The sequence below is a fragment of the Nothoprocta perdicaria genome, unplaced genomic scaffold (genome assembly GCF_003342845.1).
Source record: "Nothoprocta perdicaria isolate Ctin4 unplaced genomic scaffold, notPer1 scaffold_17, whole genome shotgun sequence".
Lineage (NCBI taxonomy): Eukaryota > Metazoa > Chordata > Aves > Tinamiformes > Tinamidae > Nothoprocta > Nothoprocta perdicaria.
In genome coordinates, this window is record NW_020454871.1 from 5,636,975 (window position 1) to 5,658,420 (window position 21,446).

The window sequence follows — 21,446 nt, forward strand, 5'->3', positions numbered from 1 at the left end:
TGGCAAAATTAAATGCTTGTCTCTGAACTAATTCAGGCTGTAACACATGAACTGTGTGATTTAAAGATTGCATCTGCATTCTGTGCTTAACTTTTAATCCAGTTCTTAATTTTATTTTAGCAAGGGGAAGTAAGACTCAAATGCCTAACTGCTTTGCAAGGGCTTTACTATAATAAAGAGCTTAATTCCAAATTGGAACTCTTCACCAGTAGATTCAAGGTTAGTACCTCCACACTTCCTGTAAACGATACAATATTTCTGTAGTTATTTTTTGTTTTCTTTCCTCTTTGAAAATACTTTCTCTTTTGTTCTTAGGATAGAATTGTGTCTATGACTCTTGACAAAGAATATGATGTTGCAGTCCAAGCAATAAAATTACTCACTCTTGTTTTACAGTAAGTATATGTGTCTGACCTATAGCAAATATTAAAACTTAAAATATTCTTCATATTTTTGGTGAGGACAGTAACTCACTGGAATTTAGATAAAATCTGAAAAAAATGTTTGTGCCTTCTGTACTGGAAGAAATTGAATTCGGAAGCTGTTCTGACCAGTACGCTGCTACACGTTATAGTCTGTATTATTAGAGTTTATGTTCTGAGTCAGTCAGTTCTTTTTTTTTTTTTCTCTCCTCTCCTTGCTCTTTCCAACCTAGGAGTAGTGAAGAAGTTCTGACTGCAGAAGACTGTGAAAATGTCTACCATCTGGTTTATTCAGCTCATCGGCCGGTGGCAGTTGCTGCGGGGGAATTTCTTTATAAAAAGTAAGGAGGGAATTACAGTTAGGGTCTTTGTTGGGTTCTTTCTTTGTTCATTCTTGTATATTTTTGGCATGCTTATTGATATTGTGATTCTGGTGATCTTTTAAGAAAAGGAAAACCGGAATAATGAAGTGGACTTGAGAATTAACTTTCACAATATAATGCTATTGTAGTTCTTGAATTGTTATTTTTTTTTCTTAATGGGAAATCGCAAGTAATCTTGAAACTTTATACTTTTTGAAACATACTTCAAAAGTTTGTATCTGCAGTTTGCAGTTTCCATTCAGTGAAATGCCAATTCAGTCAAATATAAAATTTTTCAAAAGACATGTAGACCAAATTTTGGGGGAGAGGAGAAAGAGGAGAATGGGAAAACCTACATAGAGCCACATGGCAGTACAAGGTGCATGTCTGTAAAAAGATTATCTTGTTATGAACTGACTGTGGTAAAGGTAACAGTGAAGAAATTTGCCCTGAAATAACTTGTTTTTTAGACTTTTCAGCCGGAGGGATCCTGAAGATGATGGAATTGTGAAAAGGAGGGGAAGACAAAGTCCAAATGCTAACCTTGTGAAGACATTAGTGTTCTTCTTTTTGGAAAGTGAAGTAAGTATAGAGTTCATGGGTTAGTTCTCCTTGCTTAGTAACAACAAGCCTGTTTGAGTTTTCCCCCAGTACTTAGATAATCTAGAGAACTTAACCACCAGCGTGCAAGTGTCCTCAAGGATCGGTTAGTACTGAGATATGAGCTCTACTATGGCAAAAACTTTCTTCGGTCTTCATGGTATTCTCTAGTTGGAAATAGAGATGTTGATTTAGGAGTCTAATAAGAAAATACGTATTAAGTATTCTGAGCACCCAAATGCTGCTTCAAAAAGGAATTGAGAACCTCCTACATGAAAGAAGTTAGTATGTTTGCTGTTTCTTAAGGTCGTTAATAACTGCAAGCCCAACAATAGAGTGAAGTTGGGGAAATAGTGTTGCATATTCTTTTTTAGAAACTATGAAAAACTTATGTTCATTCTACCATTCCACACTCTTACCAGTGAGTACCTCCTTAAATGTCAAGCAGAAAAAAAAAACAAATTCTGACAGATCTTCTGTCACTTTACACTATATTCTTTTTAACAGTTTATTTGTATACATTTCTTAATTGTACTGAGGAAGAGGGTGGTTTTTTTTGCATCAGGGGTTTTCCGTATTTTCTGTGAGTTGCTGCTTAAAGAAAAAGGCAGCAAGATAAATTAACTGTCGTAGCAATTTCAACTTTATTCTTGGTAAGAAAAACTTATCTTCTCTTTCTTTTGTTTTCTTTTAGTTGCATGAACATGCTGCTTATCTTGTGGACAGTATGTGGGACTGTGCAACAGATCTTTTGAAGGACTGGGAATGTATGAACAGTCTTCTGTTGGAGGAGCCTCTCAATGGAGAAGAACGTAAGAGATTTTAATGGTTCCTGTGTGCACTTTCCACTAGTCTTTATTCATGAGGAGATGTGTGCATTTATCAGTGCTCATATATTATCTACTTTTTTGCATGCCTATAATAATCACTAATATTATAAAAGATAAAAGGAGCTCACTTCTGATATAAAAGTGAGGTGCCTAAAAAAAATCGGAAGAGTAAGTATGTAATGTACGTAATGTTGAGTTGCTCTGCTGTTTCACACATTTAGACTACCTCTGACATGGGAGAGGCTGGAAGTTGCCTGTCAAACTGCTTCATTTATTGAATGTTAAAATTATTGTATGGAAAAGTACTGTTCCTTCCCCCCCCCCCCCCCAAAAAAAAAAAAAAAAAGGGGGGGGGGGGTGGATAATCAGGGGGATGGGGCTGGGGGGGGGAAACTCCATAATAAAAAGGAACTAAATTGATATAAGACTTGATATTTGCTTCATCCTTTTGTGTCATTTATCCTATGTGATATCCTCGATTTGAATATTTTTCTGTGCTGTTTTTGGTGCTTTTGAGTGCTGCTCTTGTTTGTCTTCCCCACCCCTAGCACACACAGAGCTGTTGACCCACATGCCTATCTCGTTAACAAGTATATTTTTGGTTTTGGATACTAATACAGCTTATTTTATTTGTCATTTTCTATATTAACTTGTGTTTCTTAAATTTCAGCGCTAACAGATAGACAGGAAAGCGCACTGATTGAAATAATGCTTTGTACAATTCGACAAGCAGCTGAATGTCATCCTCCGGTGGGAAGAGGAACAGGGAAAAGGGTAGGAACTAAAAGTCATTTCTCTATAGATGTAGGAATGACTAGTGGGGACAATGTGGGAAGAAAGAAAAGGTCATAGGTTGTTGCTGTTAGAGGGAAAGAATTCAAAAGTACAGATTCAGTCTCCATAGCTGCCAGTATTTGACCACTTTGGTTGGTTGGATTGTGGCATGTGCTGAATTTTGTGCAGTGGTTTGTACTGCTTTATTTATTTGTCTATTAAATGTAATTAAAAGCTATTTTTAAGTATTGGTTGAAAAAGGGACAAGATTCTGTATTTGGAAAAGCTAAAATTATGTTCAATTTTAAAAATGGCAGTAAAGTTAGAGGAGTTGTGTGCTGCACAGCCTCTTAGAAAGGAGGATCATAGGCCAGTTGGATGTTTCCTCTGCTTGTGTAGTATTTGGGCAGCCTGGTCTTACTGAGACATTAAATAGGGGAGTTTTTTCCAAAGGTTATGCAGCTTATTTGTATATGAAGACCTAATTTGAATGTAAATGAAATAAATAGAAATCATTAAAAATTATAAATAAGCTGAAAGGTTCCTATTCTGTCACTGTCAAGAAAAACATTCTAATCATAGTCTTCAAAGAAGATATATTATCTTCTTGCTTTAAATTGTCATTTCTATTTTTGAAGTCATGTTACCTGTAACTTTTAAATTGCATTTTTGAGTTGTAAAATTCTTGTATTGACCTTTCTGGGCAGACTTGTCTCTTTAAGAGGGGGAACAGGATTAGTACATTGTATATACAAGAGAATTTTACATTGATATTTTACAATAGTTTTAGAAGATCTATACAGCTAATTATCATTTTCTTTGTGCTAATGAAACTTTATGCTGTTAATTGTAGTATCTTTATATTAATTGTATTCTAGGTGCTGACAGCAAAGGAAAAGAAAACTCAGTTGGATGACAGGACAAAAATTACAGAACTTTTTGCAGTGGCACTTCCTCAGTTGTTAGCAAAAGTAAGTTTAATTACATTTCCTGCTGATGGGCTGCTGTTAAAATGTTAACCAAGTAGTATAGTATAGGTTTTGTAGTTATATGATCTGCACAACTGATGCTGATTTTATTGATAAATGATTATTTTAAGACCAACTTTACTGTTATGTGTCTGATACACTTCCAATTAAACATCTTTTCTTTTGTATTTTATAGTATTCTGTAGACGCAGAGAAAGTCACCAACTTACTGCAGTTGCCACAATACTTCGATTTGGAAATTTATACAACAGGACGATTAGAAAAGGTATTGTAACACTTAAATGTATCTTTTTTCTTCCGTGTTAAATGTTCTCACTGAAAACTTTCCAGTTTCTTTCTTACACTGTAGGTTCAGGGTTTTTTATGTCTGTGTGACTTGCTTTACCATAAACCTCAGGGAGAATGAGGCCTGAACTTCACAATATTGGCTGTCTCCTTTTTGTAAAGAGCCTGAAAGTTTTCTAAGGCCTCTCTGGTTGCTTTTAACAAAGAATGTTGTCACCAGTATTGCATGAAAAGAGTTGAAAAATACTGTATCCTGAAGCAAGCAATATCCTGCTCTGAATTTATCAGCTGTGGTAATGAAGTTGCTGTGAGCTGTTCTTGCCTTTGCTTCCTCATTCTCAAATACACTGTTTTGCAGAGCTGCAGTGTGAAGCAAGTAGCTGGAAACCATTAGGGTCAACAAAATAATAAAATATTTAGTTGGTAGCACAGCAAGGAGGTGAAAAAGAGCAGTAGTGAAGGGAAGCGTGTAAGAACAACAGAAGCTTGCATTAGTGCCTTAAACCTGAGTGTTATGAGCACTTTTTAATAGAAAAACTAAATCTTCAACTGTCAAGACTGTGTATAAACACTTGTGTGGTAGGAGACAACTGAATAACAAAAGCATTTGTCACTGTGAATTCATGTTAGATGAAAACATGCAGATAACTTATTTGTTTGTTTTTTTAATTTAGTAAGCGTATTTTTAAAATGAAGCAGAAGCCTTTGACAAGCTCTCAGTTCATTTTTGTTAAAATAAAGTCACTTTATTCTGAAGTTTAACCGGTTTTCCAAAAGTTTTTTGTATTCTGTGTTGTAGTTATGAGCTTAATATGTTTCTCAGCTTTTAAAGTTATTTTTTTAACAGCATTTGGATGCCTTACTGCGACAAATCCGGGACATTGTGGAGAAGCACACAGACATAGATGTTTTGGAAGCCTGTTCAAAAACTTACCAGGCTCTATGTAATGAAGAGTTCACCATCTTTAACAGAGTTGACATTGCAAGAAGTCAGTTAATAGATGAATTGGCAGACAAGTTTAATCGACTTCTTGAGGACTTCCTGCAAGAGGTATTAAAATGTGCAAGATCATCATTTCCTGCCCATTGAAATATTTTTAGGTCTTTCTTTCTTTCTTTCTTTCTTTGGGCAAGTATAGTAATACAGTAGTATCATTATCATGATATGTAAACTCATGCTGTTCTTGTAGTAGGACAGTGGTTATTTATAATCACCGTTTTTGACAAGAATTGGTAATTTAAGATAAATTTCAGAGGAACAATGCACTTGCATAGGCTTTTCACCTTTTAGGTTTCAAAGCTTGTGTTGTTGAGAGATGTAGCTTTGTAGTTCTAGTAAGATTCTGTTTAGATGTAGCAGTGGTGCTAATCTTGCCCATGATAGCAGTGGTGCTTGTCTTGCCCGTGATAGCATGGTGGTGTTCATAGGAGAATAAAAAAAAAAATCTTTAAGTAAAAATTACTAACACTCCCCCTGCCAGCTCTATATGCATACAGATGGGGTTAGTAACAAAAAACCATTTTGTCTGAATGGTATATTAATTTGAACAAGGAATTTCTAAAGGTAGAATAAGATGAGGAAATATCAAATTAGACCTGGAGGAAAATTGCAAACACTATTGTACTCTTGAAACCCATGGTACTCTGAGGAGATAAGATGCAGCTATCGGGAATAACATTTATTGGATTTAAGATGTTTCATGATCTCAGAGAGTTAATATGTAGATTACTCATGACTTTTGAACTGTTTTACTGCTTTTCTTGCTCCAAATACAAGTTCATAAGAAGTTTTTTTGGGGAAAAAATGAATAAAACATCTCATTTTTCTCTCTGAAAGGCTTTTATCTGTAATTAATGTAAGATTTGAGGTAGTGACCCTTGGCCCATCCAGTCCAGTATCTGTTATCTGATAGTGGCCTCTGCTGGATTCTTCAGAGAAAACTGAAGCACCTAAATAAAACATTATATTCAGATCCTTGATTTCTTTTTTTCTTGTAACGTATTTCTCCATCATCTGTCTTCTAACTGTGAAGGCTGATTTGCTCTTTAGGGACTCTTGGGGTTGTGCTTTGTGTTACTTTCCCTCCCAAAATGTCTTAATTCCAAAAAAATGCATCATTTATAAATATCTAGATACTTTTCTATTTTAAAGTTTGCTTAGGATACTTGTTTGCAGGATTCTTAAAATCTGATTATTGATAGGGAGAGGAGCCTGATGAAGATGATGCTTATCAAGTCTTGTCAACATTGAAGAGAATCACTGCTTTTCATAAGTAAGTAGACTTACCAAGGTCTTTTTAAATTGGTAGTTCTAACTCTTTGCATTTATTTCTTTTTTTCTATTCCTTGTGAAGATCTGAGTTTTGTGCATAATGTGGCATTTTGAATAAGGGAATTATAAGATTGCATGGACGTTCACATGAAACTAGAATATTTAGTTCGGGTTTCTTTTAGAGCAGTTAAGTAGTTAATATCAAATTAATACTACATTGAAGAAATAGTTTAATAAAATGTTAGTTAAGTTACATCTTTGCCTCATTTCTATTGTTTCCAGTGCTCATGACCTATCAAGATGGGACTTGTTTGGCTGCAACTACAAGTTATTAAAAACTGGCATTGAAAATGGAGACATGCCAGAACAGGTTTGTAGTTGAAATTTGCTTTTTAGTTGCAACAATAAATAACTTCTGTTGCTGCTTTTTATCAGCCTCTTTAATACTTTTCATCTTCTTGATTGCAGATTGTTATTCATGCACTGCAGTGTACTCATTATGTAATCCTTTGGCAGCTAGCGAAAATTACTGAAAGCAGCTCCACAAAGGTATGCCTTGTGCCAGTTGTATTGGTGAATAAACATTTGCACGTATCTGCAGTGTCATCAAGTGGGAAGTGTGATGGAAAGGATTAGGATTCACAACTTATAATGTAGTAAACAGTTCACCATCTGCATGAATGTAGTTGGAAAATTGCCAAGTGTTCCCATCCTCTTCTCCTTCCAGCTCTGCCCCTGTCTTCTTGTTTCTGTTATGCCTGTGATGCAATGCTGCTGGTTGCTTTCCTTGGGGCAGTGGCTGTGTAACTTTGTCAGTCATGTGCTTTTGAAGCCCTTGTTTGCTTGTTGGCTTCAGTCAGAAGCTCATGCTGTCCTTCGAGTTCTGTGGAGCTCTCCCTAGCCTAATATTTGTAGTATTGTGCTCCTTCAGAAGGTAGAAGCCTGAGTTGCAACTTCGAAATACAGAATTCCTCTTCCAAATAAAACTGTAATTGTTAATGCACAGAAGCACATGTACTACAGCTTACGTATGTTGAGCTGTGTTATTTTGCTCACTTAAATAGTTTTAGAAATTTACTGCATCATTAAGCTATCTTTTTATAGCAGATGAAAAATACCCATTTCCTACCTAACATTTTTCTCTTACATCTCCAATCAAAGATTTTTTTGTTTGTTTTTGTAGTTTACTATTAAAATGGAGCCATGAACTATTATAATAACAACCATGCAAGATTCATGTTCTAGGTTGAAAATTCAGGTGTATATGTAAAGAAAACAAAGCTTTGTGCTCTGATTTTTTTTTTTTTTTTCTAAATGCCATTTATATTTCTGGTAAGCAGAGCTTGATTAAAAATAAGGAAGTTCTTACTTGTAGTGAGCTTAACTAAGATGGTGGACTTGGGCAGAACTAAGGAGGAGGCCTGTAACTGATAGCTCTGTGAAACGTTATATACTGTATAATTAATGTAAAGATAAAGGAATATTTACTTGAAATTCTTGTCTTTAAAGGAGGATCTCCTACGTTTAAAGAAGCAGATGAGAGTGTTTTGTCAGATCTGTCAACACTACCTGACCAATGTAAACACTGCTGTTAAGGAACAGGTTAGTGATTGTTATTTATCCGTAGTCTTCTTATGCTTTTAAAGCGATTCAGAAATATTAACAAGAGCAACTTTGCAAACTTTATATAGCACTGAATTACCAGTGCAACTTCTGAAATTCTGCTTACTGTGACAATATTTTCTTTCTGCAGCTGGATAGATGTGTTTTAAGAGTTGTCCAGTATCTAAGCTGCAAGAGATAGGGAGTGTAAGTGCAAGCAGTGTTATTCAAGTTCTGAGAAAGTCTACTTATAGCTGCAGTCTGGATCTGCATACGTCCAGACCTGCATAAGGGGTAGCTAAGACTACTGCCTGGTGACTGATCACTCGATATAAAACTGAGGCTACAGACAAGTAGTCACAGAAGCTGCTGGCACGTGGCACAGGATTCTGCTTGCTCCCTATAATCATGTGGAATTTCAGGAGAGCCTGTGTGTTTCCTTGATTAAGAAATTGGTAGTGTGAGGTGTTGGGAACAGGATCTGCCTGTTAAATGGAAGTAAATAACAAGAGGTGAAGAAATGAGGCCTAATGCCAAGCGATGTAGAGTTAAGCAGGCCTGTTAGTTTGAATGCAGGTCTGGTTACAGATGTGTTCAGAACTTCTAGAGGAGCCAGGTACAGAAGTTTGATGTCAGATTGCAAGTTTGCCAACAGAATGAAGAGGTGATTGCCTTGTTTTTAAAAGCAAAGCAAACTAGTATTCAAAGGGATTGAGCAACCTCCTCGGTCTTAACATATGTGATCAAAACCATTAGAAAAGTGGAGTGTGCTCTGGTTGGTATCTATATAATGTAACACACACTAGGCAGAATTTGCAAGGTTCAGGCTACTCTTGATTTAGTCGTAGAATATTTTGGTACTCCGCATCATTTCTGTGGTGTTTTTCTTTTACAGACCCAGTCTTCATACAGCAGTATTGTATAAAAAACTCATTTTGCTTGTTGGCCTGTTCAGTGAAGTAAGGCTTTTGAAGGCCTGTATGCAGAGTTGAGCTCCAAATAAGAATTTTGAGTTGAAATACAGTATTCTGTATTTGAATAAATCAGAATTACCCAGTTTCTAAGCAGATATTTACTCAGGTTTCTTTTTAATAGGCTTTCACAATTCTGTGTGATGTGCTGATGATCTTCAGTCATCAGATTATGACAGGAGGACGTGATATGTTGGAGCCACTCGTTTACACTCCCGATTCTTCGTTGCAATCCGAACTACTCAGTTTCATTTTAGATCATGTCTTCATTGATCAGGATGATGATAATAATAGTGCAGGTCTGTGTAAAACTTATGTTTCCTTTCTTTATATTATTTGCCTAGCTAATGTATTTTGTGTGTGTATCCAGATCCGTGGGTGGTTGGTTTTTTTTTTTTTCCCTTCCCTCCCTGGCCTTGAAGTGTGCATGAGCACTGAGGTAAGTTTATCTTTTAAATGTCAGCAGCTAACTAAGCATTTTACATTTGGGAAGTCTATTGGATAATCTTGGTGAAGTCTTGGTTTAATAGGCTTCTTTTCAGAAAAAACAAACTTCTAAGTAGACAATGAAATGTGATGCTGTCAGAGATTGGAATCTCTGAATCCTGATCATTAGCCCATATCATTTTCATAGCACCTAAACACAAAGTACTTGAACCTAATTTTTTTTTGTGTGTGTTCTGAACGCTGTTTTCAGATGGTCAGCAGGATGATGAAGCTAGCAAAATTGAAGCATTGCACAAAAGAAGAAATCTACTTGCGGCTTTCTGTAAACTCATTGTATATACTGTGGTGGAAATGAATACTGCTGCAGACATTTTCAAGCAATATATGAAGGTACATATGAAGCCTATTTGTGATACTTTGTTAAACTAATTAGGATTTTTAAGAGTACTGCTATTTATATTTTACTTTAAATTTCAAAATGTGAAGACTCCAGAAGTCTGAATAGTAGTTTGTAGGCTTCTAAAACTATTTTTCCATAGCGAGTTGGGGGGGACCTGGTAGAAATAATTGCAAAGTTCAGGTGTGGGAAATGATGTAGTGAAACTGATAGTTGTTTCTGCTTTTGTTTTTACTAGCTTTATTATTTTTTGTCTCAAATGATTATATATTTTTACTTTGGTGACATACTTAGCAGATTATTTTTAAGAATCTTACAGCTAAATACTGGGTTGAACTCTTCATGGTATAATTGCAACTTAAATTTTTCAGAAGGGGAGGAGAAAAGTACTGGTTTGAGAGTTTACTTTCTTCATCAGAAAAAAAATATATTATTGATATCTATTTCTATCTTAGTTCAATATAAAATCCCTTTTTGGCAGTAGGGACTCACAACTGCACAATGCTGTGCATTCTGTTCTTGTAAGCATGATGGCAATACTTTGCTCCTTTGTGATTTTTATTTAAAAGAAAAAGAGCTAGCCTGCTTCTGTCCATTTGTCCTATACATATTTTGAATCATTTGAAATCTGGTCTTCAGTGACCTTAATTTATTTTCAAAACCAAGCAGGCAGTTGGAAAAATTATGACTATGAAGCTATCTTTAAATGTTTCCTTTCAGTAGAGAAAATGGAGTTTTCCTAACAGTCATAGGATTACTGAAAAGTTTGGATCTAAATCCTGTACTTTAGAGGGGTCGACATATGTCTTTCACAAATGGGTAATGAACTTGGAAGATTAACAGGTCATTCTCTCGCTGATAATTTTGAACATGTATGAAAAGAGGTGGAAGTCTTTCAGGGGGTTTGGGTATGTATCATTTGGGGGATATTTTAGAATATGATCTTCATAAAAGTTTAATCACAAACACATTAGTATTCCTCTTCAAATTGTGTGAAGTTTTTAAAGTCTACCCCAAATGTTGTTTTCTGAAGAGTTATGTAATTGTAATGTTTTCAACTAGAGTCAAAAGTTAACCTGTTGTGTTTGGATTTTTCCTAGTATTACAATGACTATGGTGATATTATTAAAGAGACTATGAGTAAAACAAGACAAATAGACAAAATCCAGTGTGCTAAAACACTTATCCTTAGCTTGCAGCAGGTAAGAATAATTTACTTGTGATACTTTATGTATGAAAATCCATACTATGGAAGACCATGTTCTTTTGTTTAATAGCTAAACTAAGAAATTCATGTAGAAATTTACCTAGAAGATAAGATAGATAGATTCGAAAATAATATGTTTACTGCAACTATATGTAAATCTGTTAGAAGTCTTCCTGTGCTTTTCAACCTTTATCCTAATGAAAAGTGTGTGGGAAGCGTGATAAATATGAAATGGAGGTAATATATGATACCTTCTTATTCTGTAATAGTAATTTGAATCAAATATACAGAAATATATTATTGCAGATAGAGGAAAAAAGTATTTTCTGCTTTTCTTACAGTGCCTGTTCTAAGAAGTAATCAGAATTTTTGGTCATTCAGTATTCCTTAATGTTTGGTAGGGCCTTCATATCTTTAAATTAAAAACAAGAAATGATGTTACTTATGAAGAAACCTGAGGAATGCAGTAGAGGTCAGAGTCATATTTCTCTGCTCACATAAATCATCTGTGATAATATTGCAGGAGGGAAGATCCGAGCAATAAAGCCGTAGTTCTGTAGTCCACTCTAATGCAACATAGATGTGCACTGTTGTGAAAAGGAACAATGTCCCTTAATTTGTCCCTTCTCTCACTCTTTGATGACAGCAGCAGAGGTTTGTTGATCTGGTTGAAAACTAACCCAGAAAAGAAGATACTTCTTCAGTTTATGGAAGCCTCTAATCTGGTTGAATATTATTGTCAGTTTATGGAAGCCTCTAATCTGGTTGAATATTATTGTCAATATAAGAGAGGAAGAGAACTTTGCTTTTCACAACAGAATGACCTGAAGTAGCTGATGGAACTGCAGCATGAAATATACAACTAAATATTTCTCCTTTTACAATTTTTGATGGCATTTCAAGTTCACTTTTTTGTCATAAAATAAAATATTTTCCTTATTCGTCGTTTCCATAAATAAACCTGCCTTTTATATTTTCAAAGGGCAGACAGAGAAAGTTGGCTTTATAGGCACAGTAAAACATATAATAGGGCAGTAACACAATCCTGAGATTCAGGAAGAAGACATTATTAAACATGTAAACTAGTGCTTTTCCAGGAAAGCTTCTTAGGAAAGGAACATATATGAGAGGAAATACTTGAAATGATAGTCAATACAGGGAGTAGTGAATTTGCAGCGAGCTGTACCGACTAAAGGGCAACACACACCACTTAAATATATTTTGGCCCAGACTCCTAATAAAAAGTTAATGTGTATAGCCCTGATCAGTCACATTCTGGCTTATTATATTCTTTATTAACTATGCGAAATGTGAGACACAAAATTAAAAGATTGATTGTTTTAGAGAATTAGAGTCAGATTCAGTAACGTGGTGAAGGGATTGATCAAAGAAAAAAAACCCACAAAGTTCAGCGCGTTCAGCTTTGCCAAGTATTGATGGATAGTAACAACCTGAGCCTCAGTGGCAAAACTTGTAGTGTTTTTGGCAACGTCCCTGAAACAACTTCTCTGTTAGTAGACAGATAAGGGATGTTTTTTAATTCTCAGTCTTCTCATCTCTGGAACAGTTCAGTTAGGAAATCAGTGAAACTACTCCTATATAGCATACTTAGTTTGACACAAATTTGGACAATGTTGACATTTCAAGGATTAACTCTGAAGTAAAAGTGTTCTTCAGGAGGAGCCCTGTTTTGTATTTCGTTGTTTGTCTTTTGGGGTTGTCTAATTGGGCAATAAAAAACATTTTGAAACTTATCTCTGTTTAATCTAGTCCTAGTTTAGCACAAATTTTTAATAAATGAACAATTTCTCTTTTTTTTATACAGCTTTTCAATGAAATGATTCAAGAAAATGGTTATAATTTTGACAGATCATCACCAACATTCAGTGGCATAAAGGAACTGGCTCGACGTTTTGCTTTAACATTCGGACTGGATCAGTTGAAAACAAGAGAAGCTATAGCTATGTTACACAAGTAATTGTGTGCTTTTTTTTTTTTTTTTTTTTGTAAATACTTTGGCTAGCATGATTCAAGTATCTTTTCAGTCTTTTAAAAATGATTTCTTGATACAAAATTCATCAGTGCTGAGAATCTTTATTTTGACTATGACCTGTTTACAGATTGGAGTATTGTTTGCTCAAGAACATTCTTTTATTTTAGACCTTGTGCAGCTTAGTTTCTTTCTTTCCTCCTTTTTTAACTTTAGGGATGGCATAGAATTTGCTTTTAAGGAGCCTAATCCACAAGGTGAGAGTCATCCACCATTGAACTTGGCATTTCTTGATATCCTGAGTGAGTTCTCCTCCAAGCTTCTCAGACAAGACAAAAGAACAGTGTAAGTATTTGCGTAATATTTTTAGTATTTTATTTTTACTGAAATTACCAGAAAATATGTACAGCATATGTACCTAAAGCATTGTATTTGGCACATAAGACAATTTTAACCTGACAAGTCAGTTGAGTGTAATCACAGAGGGTAAATTGTTTTTATCCTTGTTGTTCTCAAATTTTATGGTGAATGGAGAGAAAACATTCTGAATTTGCTCATCAGAATTCTTAAAGTAAAAAAGAGACTGTGGCATTAAAAGTGTTTTCCTGTCTTCGTGTGTGAATATCTTCTTACTAGTATTCTGCATCTTTCTAATTCCCTTTTTTATTTAAAGGTATGTTTATTTGGAGAAGTTTATGACCTTTCAGATGTCTCTGCGAAGAGAAGATGTGTGGCTTCCTCTCATGTCCTACAGAAATTCTTTATTAGCTGGTGGGGATGATGATACTATGTCAGTCATCAGTGGAATCAGTAGTCGAGGTTCTACAGTAAGAAATAAGAAAACCAAGCCGGCAACAGGGAAACGGAAAGTACCTGAAGGTTGCAACTTTTCCTATTTTAAAATTTACTAGAGTAGATATTAGGGAATTACTTTTGTTTTGTTTCTGTGTTTTAGCTTTGTTGCATTTGCATGCTTTAATGTATTTTTTTAATAGCATGATGTCTTTTATTCATGTCTTGGTGAAAAACTGTTCAGTAGATTAAACAATGTGATGCTGATCCACAAAAGTAATTGAAGAAACTGTGCTACTTAGAGTTGCAGAATGTAGAAATATTCTAAACACTTAAGTCAGCAGTGATAGATTATTACGGCCTTTTAGGGCACACTTAATTTATATATCATAAGGTAAAGTAGTTGATTCTCAGTAGGCTGGCTGCACGTGCATAAAGTCTAAATAAAATGTTTAGTTTTCACCTAGTTTGAAAAGACTTGCTAATACCTTGTGTTTGCTTCCAGCTGAAGAAAGCAGCAGTAGTGACAGTATGTGGCTGAACAGAGAGCAGACAATGCACACGCCAGTAATGATGCAGACACCTCAACTTACTTCCACAATAATGAGGGAGCCCAAAAGGTTACGACCTGAAGAGAGTTACATGGGCGTCTATCCTATGCAGCCTGAGCACCATCAAGCTCCTCTCGATTACAAGTACGTAGAGATAAATAGATCTGCTTTGTGTTAGTGCACACGCACAAAACCAGTTCTTGTTTAAAATAGAATAATGGTCTTTTTAAGCACGCAAGTAACGTGGATGTTGGCTCAAAGGCAACAGGAAGAAGCCGCGCGACAACAACAGGAGAGGGCAGCGATGAACTACGTCAAGCTGAGAACCAACTTGCAGCACGCTATGTGAGTTGAGAACGAAATGTTATTTCAGTGGTTTACAGAGGGGACGAGTTTCTTTAATGTTACTTCTGTATCCCTGAAGAGGGGTACTCATTCTAATTTTTACATAGTGTTTAATCATGCTAATTATGATGAGGTGGGAGAGGAGAATACATGGGATGGGGATGTTGAATTGCTTTAGTGTCTTTGACACTCTGGATACAACCATGGAGGAAAGTAGTAGTTGAAGTGAATGGGTATGCATTTAGCAGAATATAGATTAATCCCTTGGATAAGTTCGTCTATTTCTGGAATTTAGTTGAGAACGTGAATGTTAACTAGTGGTGAACTTCATACTAAAAGTAGCATGAGTCTTGTCTAAGCTGAGCTGTCAGTAAGGTGGGGAGGAATAATCAGTACCAGAAGTGGAGTTGTGTATGTTGATTATTGTGCAGATCTTTTGTAGATCTTTTTAATTCAAAACCACAAAAAAAAAAAAAAAAAAAAAAAAAAAACTGAGAAATCTTCTAAATTATAAGTGAGGATGCAGCTAGGCCAGTGTTTCTTAAATGAGCGTGGTCCTTTTTGCTTTCTCTCTTCAAATTCAGTCGACGTGGCACGAGTCTAATGGAAGATGATGAAGAGCCAATTGTTGAAGATGTGATGATGTCATCGGAAGGGCGAATTGAAGACCTCAATGAAGGCATGGATTTTGACACCATGGACATAGACTTAGTAAGAAACTTGCTTGGCTTTTACTGTATATATTTTTCTTATTTTTAAGTAAGATATTTAAATAATTTATTATGGAAACAAGAAATAATTCCTGTTGATTTCTTTGCATTTACCTACTTTTCTTTTAGCCACCATCAAAGAACAGGAGAGAAAGAACAGAGCTAAAACCAGATTTCTTTGACCCCGCTTCAATCATGGATGAATCGGTAGGTTAACATCTGTAAGAGGAACGTACGTAGAGTCAATCTTAAGTTTACCCTTACTTAAAATTTTAAGTGAAAGAAATTCAATTTTTAGGTTGTCCTAAAACATTTCATTATTTTGACAGATTGGTCTGTTGGTTGAAATATTCTGTGCTGTAATTTGGTTTTATGAATTTTAAGTAGTTAATATTCTGGAAGTCTCAGAGGAGAATTACCATGCTCATACCAAGATTTTTGCAATTTTATACATTTTTTTGTTCTTAACTGCTTCATACATAGTTACGTAGATATCAAAAGCTTTTGAATCTAACAAGAAAACACATCAGTTTAGCAAAGATCCTTGCAGAGATTCTTAGGGAACAGCTTTAAATAAAATCCACACACATAACATTAAAGGCAAGTTTCATGTTGTGATGACCTAATTCAAGTGACTGTTGTTACCAGTAGATTGGGATTTTTTTTTCTTTAGTTGATATGTTAAATTCTGTTCATAAGGTAATAAAGAAAACAGATATATGGATAACTGCTTATAGAGATGAGAGGTATTTTTTTCTTTCCATATAAAGCTTTAGGTCCAAACATCTGAAGCGTGTAGTTTCTGCTTGCAGTTGCCCTTTTTTCCGACTTGATAATATCATCTGCAGTCTCTATTCTCTTTTTAAAAATCTGCATGAGGGATCCTTTCTGTCTTGAACCACTTGTAATGTATGCAGCCATTTTTGACCTTGTGTAGCTGGTACAAAATTACCCTGGAAATAACAAGCTGCAGCAACCCAGCAAAGGACAGTACAGCAAGGCTTCCTGGGCATCTTGGACAGCTTGGTGGAAATTGAAAGACTGTTACATGCTTTCACAATATTATTGCAGCATGAAGCTTTTCTTGTTATGGGGGAAAGAAAACTTAAATGCTGTTTTAAATGCAGATCTGTCTATTTTGTACAAGTAGGCATTTGTTTTAAGACTGATGAACCAGGTTAGGCGTGCATCTAGCTTTTGTGTGTTCAGTTTTACAGTAAAACATAGAAAGTATTCTGTTTTCTTTCTGGTTTTCAAATAGTTGTTTCCCTCCCCTTTTTAAATAATTGGTCTGTGAAATGCCAGTCATTTTTATTCTTCCTACAGTGATTCAAGTTTAGGCAGCAAGAGGTATATTTCATGGATTTCAGCAACCTTGCAGCTTTTTGATTTCTAAATTAATTAAGAGTAGTTTAATAGCTTTACTGTAAGCTAGAGTTCTTTCCTGTTACTTTTTCCTCATTCTTTTTACCACCATCTCGTGTGAGCCCAGAGTTTGCTAGGCACTTCTTAGCTGCAGTTTGGAGGTATCACCACATGATGGCAGCTGGTTACAGTCACATTGCTCTGCAAGCTTTTGGAGCCCGTTGTGAGAGACTTGCTAGCAGTGTCCTGCCTCTGTGTGCCAGGAGAACCAGCTGTGCACTATTTCTCTGCAAGGAGGAAGCAGTGGCGCGCTCAAACACATAAATATAAGTTGGTACGATCAAAGGGGCATCATCTAGCAAATCTTCTTTCCAGTCAGGACACAGGAAGGTGCTTATCTTGGAACCAGGACTGCATAAAAGCAAGAAAGATGTAAAGATATATATTTTGGAAGCAGATAAATATGAGCGACGGTCTTTAACTTTTTGATATTCAGGAGAATTAAATCTTTTATGTACCTCTATTGCACTATTTTGGAATCTTTAGTCCTATAACAGGTAGGGCAGTTGCAAGTTGTGGATGTTTTTCTTTTGGCCTTTCAGTGATGATAGCTGTGTTCATTGGTGTAGAAGATACGGTTTGCTCTCACTTAGAAAGTTGAAACTGATTTTTCATTTCTGGCAAGCTTTTTCATCACCGAATTATATAGCCTCCCAAAGAACAATGCTTTGCTTTAACCTGATTATTTTTGGTATTCTTCGTTGTCTTTCTGAAAGACACAATTTAATACTAAGCTTGTATCCTGACTAATTGGTGTGGTTGGGCTGTTGTCTTTATAAACACGCACACAGCAACAGGCTGTGTGCAGAGTGTTACAGCCTTGGCTTAGCTATCACACTCTGCACACTTGGCTTAAGAATTACTGTTGTTAAAGAGCTCAATTGAAAATTATTTTGCGATTATTATCTAAAGTAAAAAGTATTTTTTATTGCATTCATACTGGATCTGATTTTAATTTCAAGTGTTGAGAAACATTTTCTAATAAATGAGGTGCCCTTTTCATATATTATAATATAAATCATGAATGTGGTGAATTTGGTTCGGAAGAAAAATAAACTTGTAATGCCTTAACATATCTTGAAGTGTCTTAATCTTATCATATACCAATTGTTTTATTTTTGTTAAATGTATAGTAAACTACAAATTGACACCATTTCTAACTTTCTTTTTAGGTTCTTGGGGTGTCAATGTTTTAATACCAGAGCAACAAATAAATCAGTGGTGAAGTCATTTTCTAAGTGGAAGAGGAAGTTTTTCAATACAAAATTGTGGTAGATATACAGTGAGATTCTGAACAGATTTTTCTCTAAGGAGAATGACATGCTTTCAAGATCAAGTGCATTGAAGGGGCAGTTTTGTTTGCCTGAAAATAAGAAGTGTAAAGGACAAGTAAACAATTTGAGGATAAGCTACACTTTTTTTTGTTTGTTTTTGGGGGAAAAAAATCAATATTTTATTTATGTGCTATCAATTTATTCCGGATCATAAGAAGTATTCCCTCTTGGTTTTTAATCAGTCTGAGAGGTGTTTGGTACAGATTTGAGCCCCTCTCTTTCTACATTTGCTGGCTATCCTAAATAATGATGAGCTCTGCTGGATTGCTGTTTATATCCATGAACTGAAAGAATAGATGGATTGATTTTCTTACAGTGATAGAACCAGAAGTGTCAATATTTTAAATTAAACATAAATTCAACAACAGAAGCTCTGTTTTAATTAATCATGTGGGGGGAAAAAAAAAAGCAGAATTTCAGTAGCTTTTTTCATCTAAAATGTTCTTTATTTTTTCCAAAAGCTTCATGCTAGCCTTTTTAGAAAGGTCCAGAAAATAAGAACTACCAGAAAGTAACAGATCAGTCATGCTTGCCCATTACCAGCCCTGAAAGTTTGCTTGTCCTTTAAGAAAAATGTAATGTTGTGAAATTCCTTCCAGTAGTGCCACTGTATTTTGTCTCCAAATAAAAGAAGCTTATTGTAGTATGTTTGCAGAAAAATTCTAAACAAAAATTATACAGCTTATTAGAGTGTGGGAATAGGGATCTAAATTTTAAATAAAATTATATATATATATAAATTGGTGCTGATTTTATAATTGCGCAGTTTGTTTAGTTTTTTCTTACTTTTAAATTCCAACTTAAAATTATGAGGTTTCAGAAATATATTGAAAGTTTAACAATGTTTAAAAATAGAAGAGCATGAGAGTTCATGCTTTAAAAATGATTTTTAAATTTGTATTTTATATTGTTTTATCTATCTGTCTTTGCAAGCAGTCTTCAGGTTAAAGATACTTCTAACAGGTTACAGTACATTTCCTCTGTATGTAAATTAGATTGGATAATAGAAATTCATAAACAACCCATAATATTCTTTGAAAGCTAAGCTTTAAACTTCATTTTGTGTCCATTCACAAATAAATTAAATTGGTCTAAAACAGAAAGTTGGATCTATGCCATTTTGACATCAACTCATTTTGCAAGGCTTAGGCAGCTAGACATCATTTTAAAGGAAATATTAACTTATATTACATATGTATATTTTTTTGTCAGTTGTCTCTCAGTTCTTGAGGTATATTATTTTAATCATTCCATGCCTTAATATGCTTGCAATACAAGGATCTCCCCAAATGGGTGAATACGAAAAGGCTTCCTGTTTTTAGACTCGGAAATTAAACATTCGGCTGTGGTAGCCAAAAACCATAGATTATCTAAAGGATCATGATAAAATATAATTATTTTACTAAGTCATGGGGTAACAATAAACTCTAAACTAGATCTGCCTAACTCATTTTACATAAATAAATACTCTCATGTCTAAAAGTACTGCCTATATTGTTTTTCACACCACTGCATTTAATAGAACTGCTGAGAGGACTGTATATATGATTTTAAACTTAAGTTGATTTTTTCTTACTCTTAAAGGAGTGTTTCTTTGTGAAAGCAGTTCTTACAGCTTTGTTTTCAACCAGCTAAAAATGTTTTATATATTTACCTTAACCTGTTGTCCTCCACATTCTATTGTCCTAATTGTACTGTTTTCTGATTTGTATTTATGTCTTGAGACAGTAACTTTTTGAATAAAAATAAACCTACAGTATGTCGTATGTTTGATCTTTTTAAATCGGGGATAAGGGAGGTCAGTGAAGAAAGGGGAGTGAGTAATGCAAATGTTATGTTTATAGAAATCAAAATCTTTTTTCATGTCTTTTAAGTGTTTGTCTCAGAGTTGGGATAATGTATGAAAAACTGCACTGTTTTATATTTGTAATAAATTGTACAAGTTTTTAAAATGTGAATAAAGCACTAATTGGGTTAATAATTTAAAGTAGAAAGTTATGCAATCATGATTGTTTTAAATATGCTTTAATTTGAGATAAACTTGTTAAAAGAATTAGCAGTGTAAATACAGAGTGAGCTTTTTTGAGAGGCTAGTACCTGCAAATAAAATTTTTAAAATTTGTATAGAACTTTTACATGGCAAGAAATCAATGGTTAATTATTTTTGTGTTACAATTTTTAAAAGGTGTGTCAATAGCCTTTCTGTTGGCTTCTTTTCCCTATTTTATCTGCTGTTGTTCAGAATGTTTTTGATTCAGATATTGGAAGTATTGCATAAAATCAAATTAGGCTGTTTGGTTCACTGAATATGAATGCTACTTTCCATTCCTTACATTTATCATTCATGTGATAAAAATAAACTTTTCAAGCCTAATTGATAAGACTGCAAGAAAACAAGCAAAAAATCTTAAGCGGTCCTCCTTCCCCCTCCCTCGACAAGCCTTGAATGTGTGTTGAAAATGTCTCCTTTTGGTTACCAGTCATTACAGAGGAGTTATTAAAAGTCTTACAGATGCATACTTCTAACCCTTGCTAATGTGATTCTTAACTTTGTTTTTATTTTATTTCTCCTTAAAAGTGTATCGTTTCTCTAAATCCTGCTGCAAGTTCAAATGGTTTTAGTAGACTCCAGCTTTATAACACAAGAAAAACACCTTTGCAAAGTCAATGCAAAATCTGTTACAGTGATACAGTTTTGGTACAGATGGCTGTAAAGACAAGAAGATGCTTTTTTGTTGTTGTTTTTGTTTTGTTTTTGTCTTTTTTTTTTTCCCTCCCCAGAAAGGCTATGTGATAAAAATGTAGAAAATAGCAAGCGCTACAGAGAAAGTCGAGGCTGTCCTCTGATTTACTGAAGAGGCCATGCAAGAGGTATTGACATTTAATGATAGTCAAATAGTCTTTGCATATTCTGTAAAAAGTATTTCCTGAAATTAAACAACCAAAGACAATACGTAAGAAGTTGATGATTGCTCTTGTCTGTTTTGTTTTGTTTTTTGGGGAGGGTCTTTCCTTTCAGATAATGTGTCCTGATTGACACAGCTTGTTAGGGTCATTAAATTCCCTATTTTAATCTCAATTGAAATAAAATATTTGACACTTTGAATTTCTACTCTTTTCTAACTTTCATGGGATTTACAC

At 34.7% G+C, this 21,446-nt stretch overlaps 1 protein-coding gene across 3 annotated transcripts in view; it reads left to right on the forward strand.

The window, feature by feature from the left end:
- STAG2 (stromal antigen 2) overlaps positions 1 to 20,012 on the forward strand; it is a 32,708-nt gene extending 12,696 nt beyond the window's left edge. Inside the window, exons 10-33 of one of the 3 annotated variants that reach the window (XM_026036005.1) lie at positions 121 to 219; positions 316 to 395; positions 656 to 763; positions 1,255 to 1,366; positions 2,079 to 2,196; positions 2,885 to 2,988; positions 3,867 to 3,959; positions 4,153 to 4,242; positions 5,110 to 5,313; positions 6,465 to 6,535; positions 6,817 to 6,904; positions 7,003 to 7,083; positions 8,044 to 8,136; positions 9,232 to 9,406; positions 9,805 to 9,944; positions 11,052 to 11,153; positions 12,984 to 13,132; positions 13,365 to 13,493; positions 13,822 to 14,027; positions 14,446 to 14,635; positions 14,723 to 14,836; positions 15,421 to 15,547; positions 15,676 to 15,753; positions 18,144 to 20,012. In XM_026036005.1, coding sequence (XP_025891790.1) covers positions 121 to 219; positions 316 to 395; positions 656 to 763; positions 1,255 to 1,366; positions 2,079 to 2,196; positions 2,885 to 2,988; positions 3,867 to 3,959; positions 4,153 to 4,242; positions 5,110 to 5,313; positions 6,465 to 6,535; positions 6,817 to 6,904; positions 7,003 to 7,083; positions 8,044 to 8,136; positions 9,232 to 9,406; positions 9,805 to 9,944; positions 11,052 to 11,153; positions 12,984 to 13,132; positions 13,365 to 13,493; positions 13,822 to 14,027; positions 14,446 to 14,635; positions 14,723 to 14,836; positions 15,421 to 15,547; positions 15,676 to 15,753; positions 18,144 to 18,167 — 2,775 coding nt within the window. In that variant the 3' untranslated portion in view covers positions 18,168 to 20,012. Of the gene's footprint in view, positions 1 to 120; positions 220 to 315; positions 396 to 655; positions 764 to 1,254; positions 1,367 to 2,078; positions 2,197 to 2,884; positions 2,989 to 3,866; positions 3,960 to 4,152; positions 4,243 to 5,109; positions 5,314 to 6,464; positions 6,536 to 6,816; positions 6,905 to 7,002; positions 7,084 to 8,043; positions 8,137 to 9,231; positions 9,407 to 9,804; positions 9,945 to 11,051; positions 11,154 to 12,983; positions 13,133 to 13,364; positions 13,494 to 13,821; positions 14,028 to 14,445; positions 14,636 to 14,722; positions 14,837 to 15,420; positions 15,548 to 15,675; positions 15,754 to 16,316; positions 16,519 to 18,143 lie in introns of those variants that run through there. The other 2 variants (XM_026036007.1, XM_026036006.1) reach the window with 2 other exon arrangements.
- The last annotated feature ends 1,434 nt before the right edge of the window (positions 20,013 to 21,446 follow it).